The 17,417-nt window shown below is 36.4% G+C and overlaps 1 protein-coding gene across 1 annotated transcript in view; it reads right to left on the reverse strand.

Moving 5' to 3' along the window:
- LOC113234955 (A disintegrin and metalloproteinase with thrombospondin motifs 7) overlaps positions 1–17,417 on the reverse strand; it is a 184,967-nt gene that overhangs the window by 4,448 nt on the left and 163,102 nt on the right. The window contains exons 9-18 of the mRNA XM_026470481.1: positions 12,960–13,106; positions 7,717–7,787; positions 7,284–7,450; positions 5,868–6,055; positions 5,572–5,702; positions 3,727–3,852; positions 3,433–3,581; positions 2,810–2,925; positions 2,024–2,138; positions 678–867 (exon numbers count right to left, since the gene is read on the reverse strand). Coding sequence (XP_026326266.1) covers positions 678–867; positions 2,024–2,138; positions 2,810–2,925; positions 3,433–3,581; positions 3,727–3,852; positions 5,572–5,702; positions 5,868–6,055; positions 7,284–7,450; positions 7,717–7,787; positions 12,960–13,106 — 1,400 coding nt within the window. The remainder of the gene's footprint in view (positions 1–677; positions 868–2,023; positions 2,139–2,809; positions 2,926–3,432; positions 3,582–3,726; positions 3,853–5,571; positions 5,703–5,867; positions 6,056–7,283; positions 7,451–7,716; positions 7,788–12,959; positions 13,107–17,417) is intronic.

Consider the following 17,417-nt stretch of genomic DNA (forward strand, 5'->3'; position numbering starts at 1 on the left):
AACGTGTCCGACATATCGGTACTTCCCCTAATGATGCATAGCAATTTTTTTTTATTTTACAATTTTAATATTCTAAAACGGCGTTCTTCTTCTTTTAAATATTATGGCCCCATCGATGTTTATGGCCCCAAGTAATCGATGATTTAGTTTCAAAGTCTAGTTGAGGAATTCACGCGTTTTTACTCAAAAATTGACCGGTGAATTTCGGGAATTCACTGAGAGGAGAATCTACAAAAAACCTACACAGACTTACAGATTTAAAAAAAATAAATTATGGGGTTAAGGTTTTTTATGATATTTCATTAAATGATTTTGTCACATATGCCGCGGCTTACATAGTGGATGGCAGAATAGCATTTTCAGTTTAAAGGGAGAATGATATAGCGTCAGAAATATTCTGTATTAGCCATTGACTTACAAATAAATGGACGACGGGTCTAATACAAAAACCACGAAAAAAATGTTCCACGTCAACCTATTCGAAATTTAAATTGTAATGTCATCGCAGTATCGCGCTGTCAGTCGAACAAATGAAGACTAAAGCGGAGTTTGGCGCTCTGTATACGATTTTAGCGCCTTACAAGTGCGGACACTTTTTAGCGCGGACCCGACGTCCATATAATTGTAAGTCAATGGTATTAGCCTTTTGTTTTATTTGAAAGGCCAAAGCTACATACGGTGATGTGAGTCAATGCATTGCAAGTGCCGTCTCATATGTCCTTTGCCGCAGCTGCCGGAGCACGGCGACCAATCGGATAGGCGGTAGCTGAACAGCGGCCGCGGCCGATGTTGCACTGACGTTCTGTTTGCGTCTACCGTATATTGGTACGTCACTCCGGGGTTACGATGCTTGCTGAATATAAGTTGCTGAAAAGAATAGAATGTTTGATATCAGGCACACGTAAAAGTCATATTTCGTTTACAGAGTAAGTTAACTCGTAACCTCACATGGCTCAGGGTTCAGACCCAGACAAAATTATTCCTATGATTACTTAAACACCGGTGGTCATTATAATGAAAATATCGCATTCAAATTTAGCGCCATACTGTTTTTTTTTTAAATGGGACAGCATGGAGAAATCCGAAACCATATTGTACAAGGAAATTGTTTTAGGAACCATTAAGTCATTTATGTAAAAACAATTTTGGCATAGTCAATTTTTTTGGTCCAGTGTGAGTTGTCCACAATAACGAATCAAATTTATCAAATTTTTTTTTTGGGCTGATCGACTAAAATCAGTTTCTTATAAGGATATTCATATGAAAATAATGAAAAAAAAGAAAAAATGATACATCAGAAGAAAAAAAACAGCAGAAGTTGGTCAATATTAATTTAAAAAAATCATACAAAACGAATAACATTTTAATGAATTCGACCTTTTTGTACTGTCCCGACTCTTTTCTTCCACTACCATAAAATCATTTTTATAATAATAACTTTATTGATAGCCATTACAAATACTGCAGAAATAATACAGCAATTATTTAGCTATTGATTGATTGCTGACCAGTCAGGCAACGTCCAGACCCCACAAAAGGATTTAACCTGTGTTAGCAGATAGTATAGGAAACTGAATCTGTTAGCACTAAAAAAATATTTGCTCAATGTTATTCAAGTTTTATGGACTACTCACGCTTGACAAAAAAATTGTTTTCGCAAAATAAAACTTGATGGTTCCTAAGACAGTTTCCTTGTATATCTTCTATAATTTCGGATTTCCCCAAAGTGTCCCATTAAAAAAACACTGCATATTCTATATGACTATAGGGTATACAGAAAAATGCGTTTTTCATATAAAACTGAGATTACTACTTGGGCCTGAGGTAGTATTTAGTACATTGTAATGTATATTGGGCGTTTAACGCTTTTCCCAGAAGTTTGCGTCTTAAGAGGTTAAAGAACAAAGCACATCTAAAGGTCCACTAGTTGATAGCGACTGCAACAAAAATTAAATTAAGTGTATCACCTATATAGCATTATGTATACTGGTATATAATTGAAGTAAATATAATAAAAACTTACGTAAACTTTAATATCCTCAGCGATGGGTCCGGCAATTCTAACTTTTTCCCAGTCCCGATTTCTTTCATATACAGCTTGAGATCCCGCTACAAAATATTCCGTAAACGTTGTGTTTCTGTAATACAAAAATTTACTTAAGTCCAAAGCTAGTGTGGCCCAAAAAGTAGGAATCTGTCATTTTGTTACATTTGGCAGCCAGGTGCAAATGTGTTCTAGGGCAAGTACACTAGCGGCCATATAAAACAAGTCCCTGGTGATTTTAGGTAATATAAACTAATGATTTTTAGTGTATAAAAGCTGGTTACTCCCAAGTGCATAATTATAGGTAATGTACAAGTAGACGCTTTTGACAATTTCCAAAATTTTACTTTTATTCGTTTTCTACGATACCGTGGAAGTAAGTGGTGAATATATTCCTACACAATTTATAAATGAGGCTATCAGTGCAAAAGTGGTGTAGCTCATATTTATTTATTTTTTTCAACAATGTTACTTTAAATACTTAATACTAAAGTACATAATTATTTTATATTTGGATGCTATTTTCATGTATAAAAAATATTTCATTATATATTTTTTTATATATACAAATAACATCCAAATATGGAATAATTATGTACTATAGTAACATTTAAATTTTTTTTTTATAGAAAATAAGTATGCATATGACTTCCATCTAACCAGTGAGAGAGAGTTTCTACAAAGTAATACTGTAGAAAGAAAATTAAATGTGGATTACATCACCTTAGCGCTGATAGCCTCAAATAACAATGCATAACAACTTACCGGGCTCCCGTAAGGTAAAGCTTCTTTGACTTGGCACTACCGATAGAGATATAATTTCCAGGACTGACTTTCTCTTGAATCTTAACGTTTTTTGAACCGGCTGGTATGACTGCGACCTGCAGTAAAACAGACAAAGTCGTGAAGTGTCCCGTTTTGATAGCAATTTATGTAAAAACCTGTACTTACTAAGTAAAGTACCCAATATAGTTTTATGGTGATTAAAATGCAAAATTGACTGCGCGAATTGCGACAGAAAAGTTACAAGAATACGGTTCTACATATTACAATTATTTTATACAAGATCATTTGTTACATGTTGCCATCTCGCTAAAATGTATAGACATCTGTTGAACGTGAATTGAGGCTATCAGCGCAAAAGTAGTGTAACCCACATTTCTTTAATATTACTTTATAATGATGACACACTTTACTGCATCCAAATATAAAATAAGTAAGTAGGTACTTTAGTATCATTTGAAATAATATTGTAGCAAAAAATTAAATGTGGGTTACAAACTTTTGCGCTGATAGCGTCAATTGTGTAGAACAAAACAGTGAAGTAAATTCAAAACTCAAAGTTAAAATACTCGAAAAGGTAATTCCATATTTCGATTGCATGCTACCTCACTGTATCCGGACTGCTTGGTAGTGCCTTTGTTGTAGATGCCCTGCACAGTTTTGCAGGCGGATCCGTTGCCGCCGCACACGCCGCACGCGTCTTCCACCATGTCCGAGTTCACGACCCAGTCGCAGCCCACTTTGTAGCACACGCCTGAGCAAAAGTAGCACTTAGTGTAAGTAGGCTGGTAACAGGGCACCGTAAACCATGAAACATTTGGAAGGAAAATTACATTAAAGCTGCCATCGCATAAAGGCTGGTGTTTATAAGTTTTACACAGACGTTAAGGGGCACTTACCGGCGATGCACATGTCCCTGGAACCGAGGCTCTCCTTACAGGGCGTGCCGTCGGCGACGAAGCCTCCGATCATCTCCACCTCATTGTCTCCATTGCGTGGCACGCACTGAAGATCGCACGGTTTGTCTGTCAGAAAAACATAATAATACTTTTTATTGTCTATAATATTTTTTGTTTATTATTATGTATTTGTTCCAGTGTGCAATTATAGTACATTGTGTAATAAGGGCGGTAAATGAGGAATTACGAACGAGACTAATGAGTTGAAGTTCGTAATTCCCGTACCGCCCAGTGAAACATACAATGTTTTACATTGCACGTGCATGTAAATAGTACGATTGCATGCAGACTAACTTGACTATAAGTGTGAGGCCAGACGAGCGTAATTTTGTGAGTTGTGAGTTGCGTTTTTTTTGCGCTCGACTGAAATTCGGTTTGAGCGCCGGACGAACGTTTTTTATTCAGTCGCTTTTAAGCGTTTATACGGGGTATTTGTGTCGTAAGAGTGTAATGGATCCATTAAAAATAGTATCTTCTAATGGTTCATAAGCATTAGAAGACGATGTTTGAAAAAGACAGAAGCTTCCACTCAATATGAAACGATTAAAGTGTGGGCAGTTTCATATATTATATACAAGTTTATGTGAACATCCAGATCAATTTGTTAAGTACTACCTCATGCCAATAAATGTTTTTCAAGAATTATTAAGCCTAGTAAAACCTTTTATTGCTAAGTCAGATACAAATATGAGACAAGCCACCAGTCCAGTGGAAAGACTAATAATATCAATCAAGTAAGTTGTTCAATTATTTATATTTTAATTTCCGTAACGAACATTTTTGCAAGAAACGTCTATACTCATGCGCATCCTATACCAAAGTGACCCCTTCCCTCACCCCCATGAGTCGCCAGATAACTCATTTTGCATCGCCGTGTGAAAGAAACCGTACTTTTATATGAAACCGAATGCAGCGCAAAGTGCGCAACTCAAAAAACGCAACTCACAAAATCACGCTCGTCTGGCCTCACACTAATGCCTCAATTAAAACCCTACCCACATGGTCAGTGTAATGATAAGAAAAAAGGCCCGATGGTTTTATTTGGGGCATTATAGTCAAGTTAGCCTGTATGCAATCATACTATTTACGTGTAAGTGTGATAAAAAGAATATTTGTATTGTATTGTATTGTAATACTTATTTAATACGCGAATCGTGCTTTTTAAGTTTAATAAATAAAACTGTTGCGATAAGTGTCACCGTAAGTGTGTCAGTGACTTGTCTAAATATTTTTCCAGTTCAGTCTTGGGACTTTCCTCTCCAATCTGCTGACCGGAGGGGAAAGCTGCAGCACTATACTGGCACAGGCCAGTGTAATCTGCTGATTACACTGGCTTGTTCCAGCAGTGGAGTCCGCGTTCTTTTATGTCCACCATTACTTGCTTAATAAAGACTTCTGCACAAAAATTGATCTCGTCCCTTCCTACCTTGAGAGTATATTCAAATATTAACAAAGATAACCTATCACAAACTCTAATTTCTTTTTTCCGAAATAGCGTTTGTTCGAATTTTCATTATCCCCGAAAACCGAATTATAACGACCCGTTGTTCTTACAGGATATGTTGGATGTTTATTGCAAAGACTCGATTAGGTTTGGTTAAGTTAGGTTTAAAAGAAAAAACATTTACTTCTCAAAATTACTTTCATGTCATGGTCATGTCATGAAAACAGGTTATGAAAATTCGAGTAGACGTTATTTCTGGAAAATGTAATTTCAGTCTTCTGACAGGTAACCATTAACAAATAACGTAACGAGGCTTGTACGAGAACCACAATTCTGTTAACCTGGATCGAAGTAAGGCATCCACTCCGAAATCGTTTCGTTGTTGTAAGTTATGTTGTTGAACTTCGTACACTGCACTTCTCTGAACGACGGCTTGTTGAGTGGACACGGATCCGTGTTACATACTGCGTACCTGAAATTAAGTATGGTCTATTAGGTGAATGTAGTGTGTGTTAGTTAATTATCGGAGGACCGTTAGGTAAGTAGTTTATAATTGACCAAATACAAGATGCTACCAATCACATCCTTGTGTCCAACCACAAGTTGTCATAGAAACAGGAAATGAGAGAGAGCTTACCGGCTGCGATTCCCTGTACAATAATCGCCATTGTACTTTGGGGCGGGGTTGTTGCATTCTCTGGTTTGCATGGAGACTCCTGCGCCGCAGGAGCGCGAACACTCGCTCCAAGGCGACCAGTCGCCCCAGCCGCCGTTCACCGGCGTCGGCGACGGGCGTCGTGCCACACACGTCAGGTTTTGGCACCACTAGAATTATTGTATTTCCTATGTTCAATTGTCCATTTTATTAATGTTTCTTACTATTAAGCTTTGAAAATATTTTTTCATTTTCATTCAACCTGTTTGCTAATGACATAGGCGGTGAGCGACTACGGCTCCTTTATTTCTGGAAAATGTCATTTCGGACTATTGATAGGTAAATTTTGTTAAAATAAATTTTGGCATAGTCAATTCTTTGGTCAAGTGTGAGTTGTCCATAAAAATGAATAAAATTAATCAATTTTTTTTGTGCTGATCGACTCAGTTTCATGTAAGGAGTATTTCATTGTATGGGACAAAAAATATAGGGACAGCAGAAGTTGCTCAAATTGAATGAAATATTTTTCAGACAAAATAAATAAAATGGACTATTTTTTTAAATGCTGATAGACACAGATTCTTATAAAAATGAATTTATTGATTTAAAACAGCCTTAGAATTGATAGACCTTAGGTGTCCTGGTCATCTGGAAATCCACCATTGCCCGTCCACGCCATTAGCTTATGCAATGTAGCGACGACTCTTGGCAAATGTTTTTATTTTATTTTATTTATTTATTTCCAAAACCCACCAACAAACCCGGCAAAAATACTGCAAGTAACATAATATGTAAAGTGCTATCTTTGTAAATTTTCTGGAACAATGGAGCACATCGATCCTATCCGATTTTTCATTCAGGGTGCACAATAGGCGCGTCACCGGATATTTCGTTAAGAAATTGGTCCACACACGCTGCACAGTCTGTAGCAGCGGCTGGCGACGTCGCCCCACGTACCTATCAGGAACACACAAGTCTAATGCCCCTAGTAGCATCGATATTAGTACGGCATACCTCTGATTTTAACAAGTACTTACACTTCATAATGGATGACGCTACGGTTAAAAAGTCGTTGAAAAACCAAATACAAAGATCCAACAACAAGCAAATAGAGTTGTTCATGTGGTCCACTGGTTCGTTTCGTGGCTTAGTTGGCATAGCATCTGCACGGTTTGCTAGAAGACGACAGTTCGAAGCTTTTTTCTAAGTGCTCGATTTTTGTATTAATAATTATAACAAACTAGTGGAGAAATTTCGCAAAAAATAATTGAATATCAATTGTATAAATATACTGGTAAAATTATTGATTACCTTGAATTTTCGCAGTTCTAGACATTTGCTTTCAAGATCTAAGATTTTATGGATCTATGGCAACTCTAGGAGTATGAAAATGCCTACCATATCTGGTCCGCAGGTGGTTCCAGGCGCTGCTGGCCGCAACATGGTTTTGCAAGTGTTGTTAACGACGCACCACAGATGCTCGCATAGTTCCGATGGCTTCGCACACACAATGGCTTCCGACCCGAACTGCAGATGACATTGCGTAGCCGCATCGAAAGTAACTCCTGCAACAAAAACGATTACATGGAATAAGTAATACATGTACAGGAATCAAAGGTTTTTATCTATCAAATGCCGTTAACAAATTGAACGTTCTGCTTTATTTTAAAAAGCACACATTGACTTTAGTGTAGAGTCTAGAGCAAGAAAGGCAGAATAGTTTGTAGCTTAAAGCTCTCCCACTGCGAATTATATACCTGATCGGCGATCCTGACCTGCTACACTTCAAGGTCCACCCCGTTCTTCCTAGTAAAGATATAAAAGTACTCACCAGCTGGGACCTCGGGATACACGTACTCTTCTTGTGACGGTTTATCACTGAGGCATTCGCCAAGTCCGGCACTGTGAACAATATGAAAGCTAATAAATATCTAAACACCACACCCACTAGTGATGCAACAGACGCTTCTGCAACCGCGGAAGTTCCGCACGCATTTCCATATCCGTTTCCGTTTCTGCGTCCACAACTTTTATAACGAATTATTTAGCATTTTTGTGTTGTGCTAAGCGTAATTATGGAACCAAAAACAAGCCCTGTTTGTAATTATTTCGTTGAGATCTTACAGTATTTTCACTTCCGCTTTAATTTCTGTTTCCGTTATATCACTTCCGTTGCATCACTAACATTCACTGGCTCCTTTTATTACAGAAGTCAATAATTATGATAGTTAATCTATCATGTTAAAAAATAAATCCACGCGTATTAATTAAAATAATAAAAGACTATACTAACATAAACGGACAAGCGTGTAATTTATTAGTACTAGATCGTAATTAAGACGTCAAAGTTATAAAGGTAATACCCGAATTAAAAAATGGAATTCTATGATTTAGACCACATCATTATTTTTTTTTTAATCCACACTTTATGTGATTGTTTGATGACAAATAAGCTATTGCCGTTTGACCCCTAAAATATTGATGGAGTTCTACTATTTTTAGCGGCCTTGTAGGATAAGAGGCATAAGGTGAACATATTTATCGTAATTCATTCTGCAGACAACGGAGAAACCAAAGTTGACTTTTACGAGTTTCCTGCAACATGCACATAAATGCAAATTTCAACACATCAAAGCTAAGAGTTCAGTTAAACTGTTTTACAGATATAGGTCCTTAAATATATCTGTAAAACATCATCAGTCAACCGTGACCATGGGACCTGTAAAGGGCCCGAAACGTCGGTTTGTTTGAAAAAACAAATATACGCGATTTAAATCCGGAAAAATAGTTTCATTTCCTATGAGTAACAGTTAGGTTATAAGTATTATAAACACCTATTTATCATTTATACAGAAACAGTTTTTCGAAGCATTTAATGTCACATATCTCTATATTATATTTCATAAAATAGGTACTTGTACTTCAATTATACTTATAATGCTAGAAAGTTTTACGTATAAAGTTGAATCACACTTTCTATGTAAACCGATACAGCTACCAGTTCATCATGGTCTCCGGCCGATGTTTTAGTTTAATAAATTCATAGTTCATCGTACAGTGGCCAAGGTATTGCATTTTATGGTGTATGCGAAAGTCTGAGAGGAATTTCATACTCAAGTATTTATTAGAATAGTACCCCACTGCGAAAATCATTTGAAAGATACGTGCATTTCTTACTTTAATAACAGAAAAGTAAAATTGTACATTTTAGTTTGTACATAAATTTTTTACCCTTAGAAGTGGAACATGTTTTCAAATTTGAATGGGACCACGATTGCGGTGCGCCTTTCAGACAAAAATAGAATCATCGAAATCGATCTTCAAATGTCGGAGTGGTCGCGTAATATACACACAAAAAAAATTTAATCAGACCGATTGAGAACCTCCTCCTTTTTTTTTGTATTCGGTTAAAAATAATTGAAACTTCTTTCGAGTTATATCTGTGAAAACTTTTTTTAATTTATGTGTATTTGTTACGGCAATCTCTGATGTTCAACGACTTGGCTACTTTCTAAGTTGACTGTTAGCTTTACTTTGAAGAACGAGTTGTTCATTTTGTAATTCAAGTACCGTTTTTGTGCCTTCAGTTTTTTTACTTCCTGGCGCCAAACTTAATTGCCAAACTGAATACTCTCCAAACTAAATAATCTGTATTGACATTTAAATGGGTCGTAATGTTTAATTTATACACAATTTTTGGATAAGCAATTATTATTTTTATACGTGTCTTTATCATGTACATACCCTAATTATGTATCTATTACGTCTTCCTCATTCTTTGTTTTTTAATGGCAAACATTTCGTCTTATCAATTAAGTAGCTTTTAGAATTTTAAAAACAACGGCCTGTCTTAGCTTTTTGATATGTAAATGGTACTACTGGTATACAGATAGCAGATAATACCGTAAGTATTACGATAATAACTTTGATATTTAACGCATTAGGCGGTTGCAGAAAAAGTTAAAAGCTTTTTTACGATAGCATCAAGGATTTTAAAATAAGCCTCTTGTTGCTTTGCTATGTTGTATGACTATTAGTTACATTTTGTGTATTAGTTACATTTTGTGTGTATTAGTTACATTGGTTGGTGGGTACATGTAAATATATGTCAGTTGTGTAGTCAATTTTCACTTTGAAAGGGTTGTTGTTAATGCAGGTTTTTTACACACTAGCGGATGCCGATCCAGGTGCTGATTTTATGTATCTACATGAAAAAGCTTTCTATTTTCTATAATGATTAATACAAAGATCGAACACTTAGAAAAAAATTACTTTGATACGGCCGTATTCGAACCGACGTGCTCTAGAAAACCGTGCCAGACGCTATGCCAACTAAGCCACGGAACGAACCACGGTTCGAATCCGGCCGGATCGAAGGAATTTCTTCTAAGTGTTCGATCTTTGTATTAATAATTATAACAAACTAGTGGAGTAATTTCATAAAAAAGGAATTGAATATCTATTCAATAATAATTTAATTACTTTCTATTTTTTTTTATAAGGTCACGTGACTGGACGAACAAGTCGTGCGCCTGATGGCAAGCTACATTGTCTGTCCATAACAGTTGCAGTGTCACTCAGAGCTTTAAATATGAGGGGCACTACCACTGCGCCCGTCACCTTGAGACATAAGTTGACAAGTCCCAGGTGCTTGTAATTTCACCTATAATTTCTTTGGTATTGTAATAAAATATTATTTACAAAAATTTATTGACAAAAGAATCAATCTGCAAGAAAACAATCAATCTGCCTAGCTTAATCGTTCTGGAATTTTCGCAAAGTTTTATTTTAAAAATAAAAATATTTTTGGCACTTGACCACAGTGGTCGTCAAAAAAATTGTAATAACATATTTTTGTGAAAATATTCCACTAGTTTCCTTTTATTGATACAAGTACCAAACAAACACAAAGAAAAATTTCTTCGTTGTTACTGCACTCGAACCGGTGTCCAACAGAGCTACAGACAGAGCTAATCAGAAAATTTTATGAATTTCTGGAGTGCACTAAAAGTGCCATTCTTTCCAATACGTCTGGTCCACTCTGGGCAACAATGGGCGAGTACCTTACGCCGATTAGCAAGTCTTTTCACCACGATGCGATGGCAAGCTTCATAGTGCATGCCATCGATACGATAAGAAAAAGATGAATTTCTCTGTGCCCGTTGCGGATGTTTGTATTGGGTTTAAACGGCATTCTTTTTCTTCTTGGCAACTATGACGTTTATATTTGTGAGGACCAGTACCTAGCGACTGAGATAGCTAGGTACTGGTCCTCGGTGTTATATCAATGGCGTTGTACAGGTTCTCGTGTTTGCAGGGTGTAGGAACACAAAAGATGAGCCACTGTCTGGGGAGAGATACCACACGGACATGCGCTCTCCGAGCTGTAACCCCACTCGTGCATGCACTCCTTGCTTGGCTGGCTTGGGTCCGCAGCCTATTTAGGGACTTCCAAGTTTGCCAAGGTAGATCATGCCCAGGAGAGAGGTGTTCCGACAGCGGGATGAGTGATGCCGTGGGGTATCTCTCATTCCTGAGACTTATTCGGGCCTGCTTAGTGTCCCGTCCAGAGGGTATACTTCTTTAATGAAGCTATGGCAACTCTAGCCTCTGGATTACCGGCACGTAATGGTGTAATGGGTGCCGCGGGACAGTCTCTATTTTTAAGCGTTCCAGGGAGCTAGCCACGTCTCTACGGTGGAGGGGCAACACCAGCAACGGGTACAGCATACAGACAGAGGTTGGTTTCAGACAGCCAGTAATAATTCGACAGTGATGTAAACGGCATTCCTGACCAGTGAGAACTTTTGAACGTAGCCCCGGTTAGGCATAGAGACAAGTCCAGCCTGAACGAAGGTATTTTTGTATATTTGTTCGGGCTCTGTATCAATAATTAAATATCAATAAAGATTGTTTTGTTGCATTACTAAACCTGACCTAGAGCTCTTGAAGTAGGATTTTATACAATAGTGAAACTTTTTGAGCCACAACATACTCAGGTAAAATAAATTTGTAACCATTTATTTTTCTGATAAATCGCCTTTGTTATATTATGGTACACGTAAAAGTTATTGCAGGAAGGGTGTTTGAGTTACGTTCTATGTTGTCTCCAGCATTTACATATTAGCCGGTCTTTGTGTCTGCTGTGTATCTTAAACCAATCCTTAAATTGACAAGATTCTCTTAACACAATGTATTATGAGTGTCTTTTACATTGCAAGCATTGCTTGAAGAGCCTACGCACACGACGTTTACAGCGCCGTAGAGTCTCAAAAAGTAGAGTGTTGCGTTTGTATCGAGCAAGCGTTGCAAGCAAGAAGCTTATGAACTCAATTGGAGTTTACACTTAGAATTTCATGTCCAAGACAACTTTTGCTGTGATTTTTTATCCTTTTCACATTTCGTATCTAGCGTAAGGCATGCAAAATAAACACCCAAATACGAATAGTCATAATGTAGTACAGTTATTTTTATGTTTAAAAAGACGCACTGTGTGTGCTTTTATGTTTTTTTCAGTGCCTTAATTTCAAAAACAAACTTATTAATTTCTAACAAACAAAATTAAAATTAAAACAGCGATACATCCACACGACAGCACGTCTGCGGCGCGTATACGCGCAGATGACGCGGCTTTAGGGCGCCACTGAATTTGTGAACGTGTGCAAAGGTTTACTGTTTACTCGCTGCGACTGCATCGCGTTTGAATCGCGTTAACTCGCGTCATGTGCGCGTCGTCGGCGCGTAGAAAAACGCTGTGTACATAACTTTTAGTGCAAGTGAACGTTAGTATAGTTAATTATCAGAGATCACACTGCTAGCATAAATAAGACTGTAATTTCACCAGCACCCTTATACTTCAAACCGGAACGCAGTAATGCTCATATTACTGCTTTTCGGGTATTAAAGTAGGGTAGGAGTATTTAAGGTGGCAGTACTTCCCTGGACGAACTCTTTCATAAGGAGCTCTACTGCTACTAAAAAGTTAATTATGCTATGTATGTAAAATTCCTATTCTATGTCTATGTCAAAGTTGCGCGGCAAAGTTAATTGGGCTTAAGAATGAAGCTCACTAACTCCAAGAAGTTGGTGACGTCACGTTTGCTGCAGCGCGACCAGGCCACCTGCACCGTATCAGCTTCGAAGATCGGCGTCATGATGTGCAGCGTTGGTCCGGCGCGCCGGTGGCACCCGATCTTCTCCGTGTCGTGGTACAGTCCGAAACTGAAACAAACATTAACATTTATAAGTAAGTTTACTAAATATCACTAAGTTTTGCTAGTATAATATTCAATTATTATTTTTTTTAATTACTCCACTACTGGTATCTTATTTTATTAATGAGGATCGAACATAAAACAAAAATTAATTCGATCCAGCTGGATTCAAATTTTTCTGTGCATGTTCAAGATCTATGTTTTTAGTTATAACGACTTTTTCCCGTAGCGCCATCTGTGAGAAATCTATGAAAGTTTTTCTTCACCATATTATACTTAGCTATATTTTATAGTGTTATGCCAGTTTTTACCAGTTAGTACCAGACAAGCATTTCAGTAAGTCAATTTATACTTAAGTAGGTCTACACATTCCACAATAATGATGTATATCTAATAAAGAACTTTCAAAATATTAATATTAGGCAATATGAATAAAAATATGTATTTCTAAACAACATCGCGTGGGTAACGGAGAATTATGTTATAACTATAAAACAGTATTATAGTCCAATTTAAATTTGAAATCAAGCCAAGAATTTTGTAAGTGACCGCAGTAATTGCATGTCGCTATTTAATAGTATATTTAGAACTTAATATAAAAGCTATTTGTGAAAACGTGTATCAAAACTATAGAGCGATTTAGACGACATGTGCTGTCATCTAGTGGGCGATTAATGTACCTTATTTAAAAGTAGTTTTTATAGGGTGCCGATATAGTGAATAGTATTTGTTACAAATTTGTTTACACATAAACTATAATACGGCCGCCGTTAGTTGAAAAGGTGCGTGTGATATTTTTTCGGAACTTTTGTTATGCATACTACCGCACCGTGATCAGTAAAAAAAAACCGATCTGTCACTATCTTTATCACTGGAAGTAGAGAATGCTATAAAATGAAGAAGAAATTAAAAAGATCGTAGTCTCGGTGTAATAGTGCCGCATTCACCACTTTTAGCCACTCCTTTCTACTGAACCAACTATGGTAAAAACGCGGTATTCACGTGGATGGTTAGAATATTCAACGAAAAATTTTGTAACCTTGATTTTTTTCTGTTTCCAAAGCCAACCTTAAGTTGCAAACACGCAAGCTACGCCCTAATTAGGTTTACCTATTAATTCTTTCTTTAATATTATTATTATTTAGACTCTACGACTTAGGTAATATATTGTATTAGGTCGGACAGAGTTTAGAGTTAAGGCATATATATTATATAACATATTATTTTTTATATTTTATTTTATAATATAATTTTAATTTGTAATATATTTATTTGGATATTTTACGTTTTGTACATTCATTGCATATTTACTACATAATTGACTCATTCACACTATCTACACAGACAGGCTCAGGCACACAATTATTCAGTTGTTTGGGCAAGACTTTCTTTTTAAATTTTTCAAATTGTAAAATGTAGTTACTTTTGATTGGTTTTACTAAATTAGCATAATTCCTGAAATATAACTCTTGTGAATGTAAATTATTGTTGACCCGAATAAATAAAATAAAATAAAAATGCCAAAAGTGCTTTTTCACAAGCAAGTCATTAAAATAATATAGTAAAACTTCATGAAACAAATTACGTATTTGTAAAATTTTATTACTCTCATATTTAAGTGTAAAAAGGGTGGTACCGAAAAATTTCGTTCGTAGAATCTCTGAACAGATGAGGCCTTATTACACCAATGGTGCGAAATGTAGTAGTTAGAATCATTCTAACTTTAAGTACAGAATTATTCAGTATTTTTAAAATATTTCATAAGGAATTGTAAGTTATTTATAAAAAAAACCGACTTTAAAAGTTCGTGGAACTACATGTATTGCCAAGTTTTTTTTTTAGTTTTGCGAAACCGGATTCATCCCCTAGTGTGCCACCCTTAGTAGGCGGAATATTTTCTTCAAATTTAAATTTTAAAGTAGCAGTATACCTCCTTGTGAAAGAGTTCGTCCTGGGTAGTATTGCCACCTTACCTATTTCTGCCTCCAAGCAGTAATGTCAGCATTACTGTGTTCCGGTTTTGAAGGGTGTTGGTTGAAATTACAGGCACATGGGACTTGTCAACTTACGTCTCAGGATGACGTGCGCAGTGGTAGTGCCCCTCAGATCTTTACGATTTAAAGTGACACTGTAACTGTTAAGGACAGGCGTGGAGCTTACCATCACGCGCACGACTTGTTCGTCCCGTCTCTTGATAGCATAAAAAAATGGGACCAATACTGAGGTACCCTGTTTCCAATAAAAAAAGAATCATCAATATCGTTTCACATTATTGAACTGCCTCCGTGGCCGAACGGTTACCTTGCCGGGCTGCCACCCAGAGGTCCCAGGTTCGATTCCCGGGCCGGGAGAAATATTTGTATGTCTTACATTTGTTTCTCTCGTGAGTTTGCGTGTAATGTGTGGTTGTCTATGTGTGTGTCCATGGCACTCGCGACACAGGGTTTTCCCCAGTGCGGGGCTCGGCTGAGTGTGTGCGTTATTATTATTATTATTATACAAAAAAAACAATCGAATTGAGAACCTCCTCATATTTTTAAGTGGGTTAAAATAATCCAGCAAGTTAAAATAAGTCTATTTTGTTTTTATTTCGTCGGAATCATGTAGGCAAGGTACCGAGAATGTTTCACAATTGTAATACAAATAAAGTTATTGTGCTCGTAAATCAATATTATATTAAATTAATATTAGCAATGCGATGTTCTTATTCCACAGCGTATCTTAATTACACATTAGTATCGGTCATAGCCGTTAGCTTTTATTTATGTTATTTATTGTATTGAAGTTGCTGATTCGATTTATATTGATGGATGTACGAGTACCATGCCCGTAATAATCTATAGAGATATATGACTTTTTATGTTGCTTGTTGTATTACATACCTATGTGCGGTATTTTGAATAATAAAGAATGTAGTGAGTCTACAATTCTGGTGTACTAACAGCTTATAAATAAATTTTTATAGCATTGCGTTGCATTAGAGGTCCTTGTGAAGAGTTCGTCCAGGGAAGCGTTTCGGTTTTGTAGGTAAGGGTACTGGTGAAATAACAGGCACATATGACTTGTTTACTTATGTCTCAGGGTTACGGACGTAGTGGCAGTGCACCCTCAGATCTTTGTGATTTAAAACTCTGAGTGGAATTGCTACCGTTACACTTGTTCGTCTATCATAAAAAAAGGAATAATTCTTCTTTTGTATTTACAAAAATTCATCGCTTTGTACTTTTATTGGGTATTTATTTGGGGGTAAACATTTTGACAAAAATTTACTAAACACAAAAATAAATTCCTGCGATCCAACCGGATTCGCACCAGTGTCTGTCGCCACAACGCTAAACTTTTGTAGGTTATTGAGGTATCGGTATACAGATTTGTGAATCCTGGAACTGTCCAAAAGATTTAAGAATTATAAATTATAAATTATATACGTTTGGCGTAGATTTAAAGAAGTTTGTGAGACCATAGTTGCAATTGGTACCCCTATTTCACTTAGTCTGACATCCATTGGTTTTTTTGTAGGGTATATAATTTATAAAAGATGGAGGACGGACTTTTTTCACCTCATTTATGCCAAGAACAGTCGTCATTTCTTATGAATCTTATTGAAGCTGCGTTCTCAATTTATTTCGATAATTAGAAATTACATTTGGCTTTCGGAAAACAAAGTATCTACGCACGCCTTAGCGTAATAGTTACTCTATAAAATTCACTATCTTTGTAAATTGTAAAGTCAAAAAATTTTTTGAAACGAAGTATCAGTAGTAAGTAAGTAGTAAGTGTATTGATTTTATATCAATACACCAGAATTCATGTGTATTTAGAAACAAATATTCGCAGATAAGTTCCAAAATATTTGTTAATCTATCCTCTTTTCTTTCTGGTTTTGTTATAATATTTATGTAAGGGACCACATTTGAGCAAACCTATTCTGGCTTTGACTCTGAATGGACTTGACTTCCTATTTTGCAAAGGTTATCTGTTTTTATATTTCGACTCCGGATAGTATGTTTTTTAATGATATCAAGCGACGGGACCATTGACTTACAATTATATGGACGTCGGGTCCGCGCTAAAAAGTGTCCGAACTTATAGGGCGTTAAAATCGTATACAGAGCGTCATTCACGCTTTAGTCTTCGTTTGTCAGTTCTTTAGTCAGTCGATGACAGCGAAGCAAGCAAAATTAGACAGTACTGCGATGACATTACAATTTAAATTCAACGTTTTAGCTTTTTCATATTCCTTTACATGTCACTACGTTTAAATAGGTTGACTTGGGACATTTTTTTCGTGGTTTTTGTATTAGACCCTTCGTCCATT

The sequence above is a fragment of the Hyposmocoma kahamanoa genome, unplaced genomic scaffold, assembly GCF_003589595.1.
Source record: "Hyposmocoma kahamanoa isolate Upper Pololo Valley unplaced genomic scaffold, ASM358959v1 86, whole genome shotgun sequence".
NCBI classification, from domain to species: Eukaryota; Metazoa; Arthropoda; class Insecta; order Lepidoptera; family Cosmopterigidae; genus Hyposmocoma; species Hyposmocoma kahamanoa.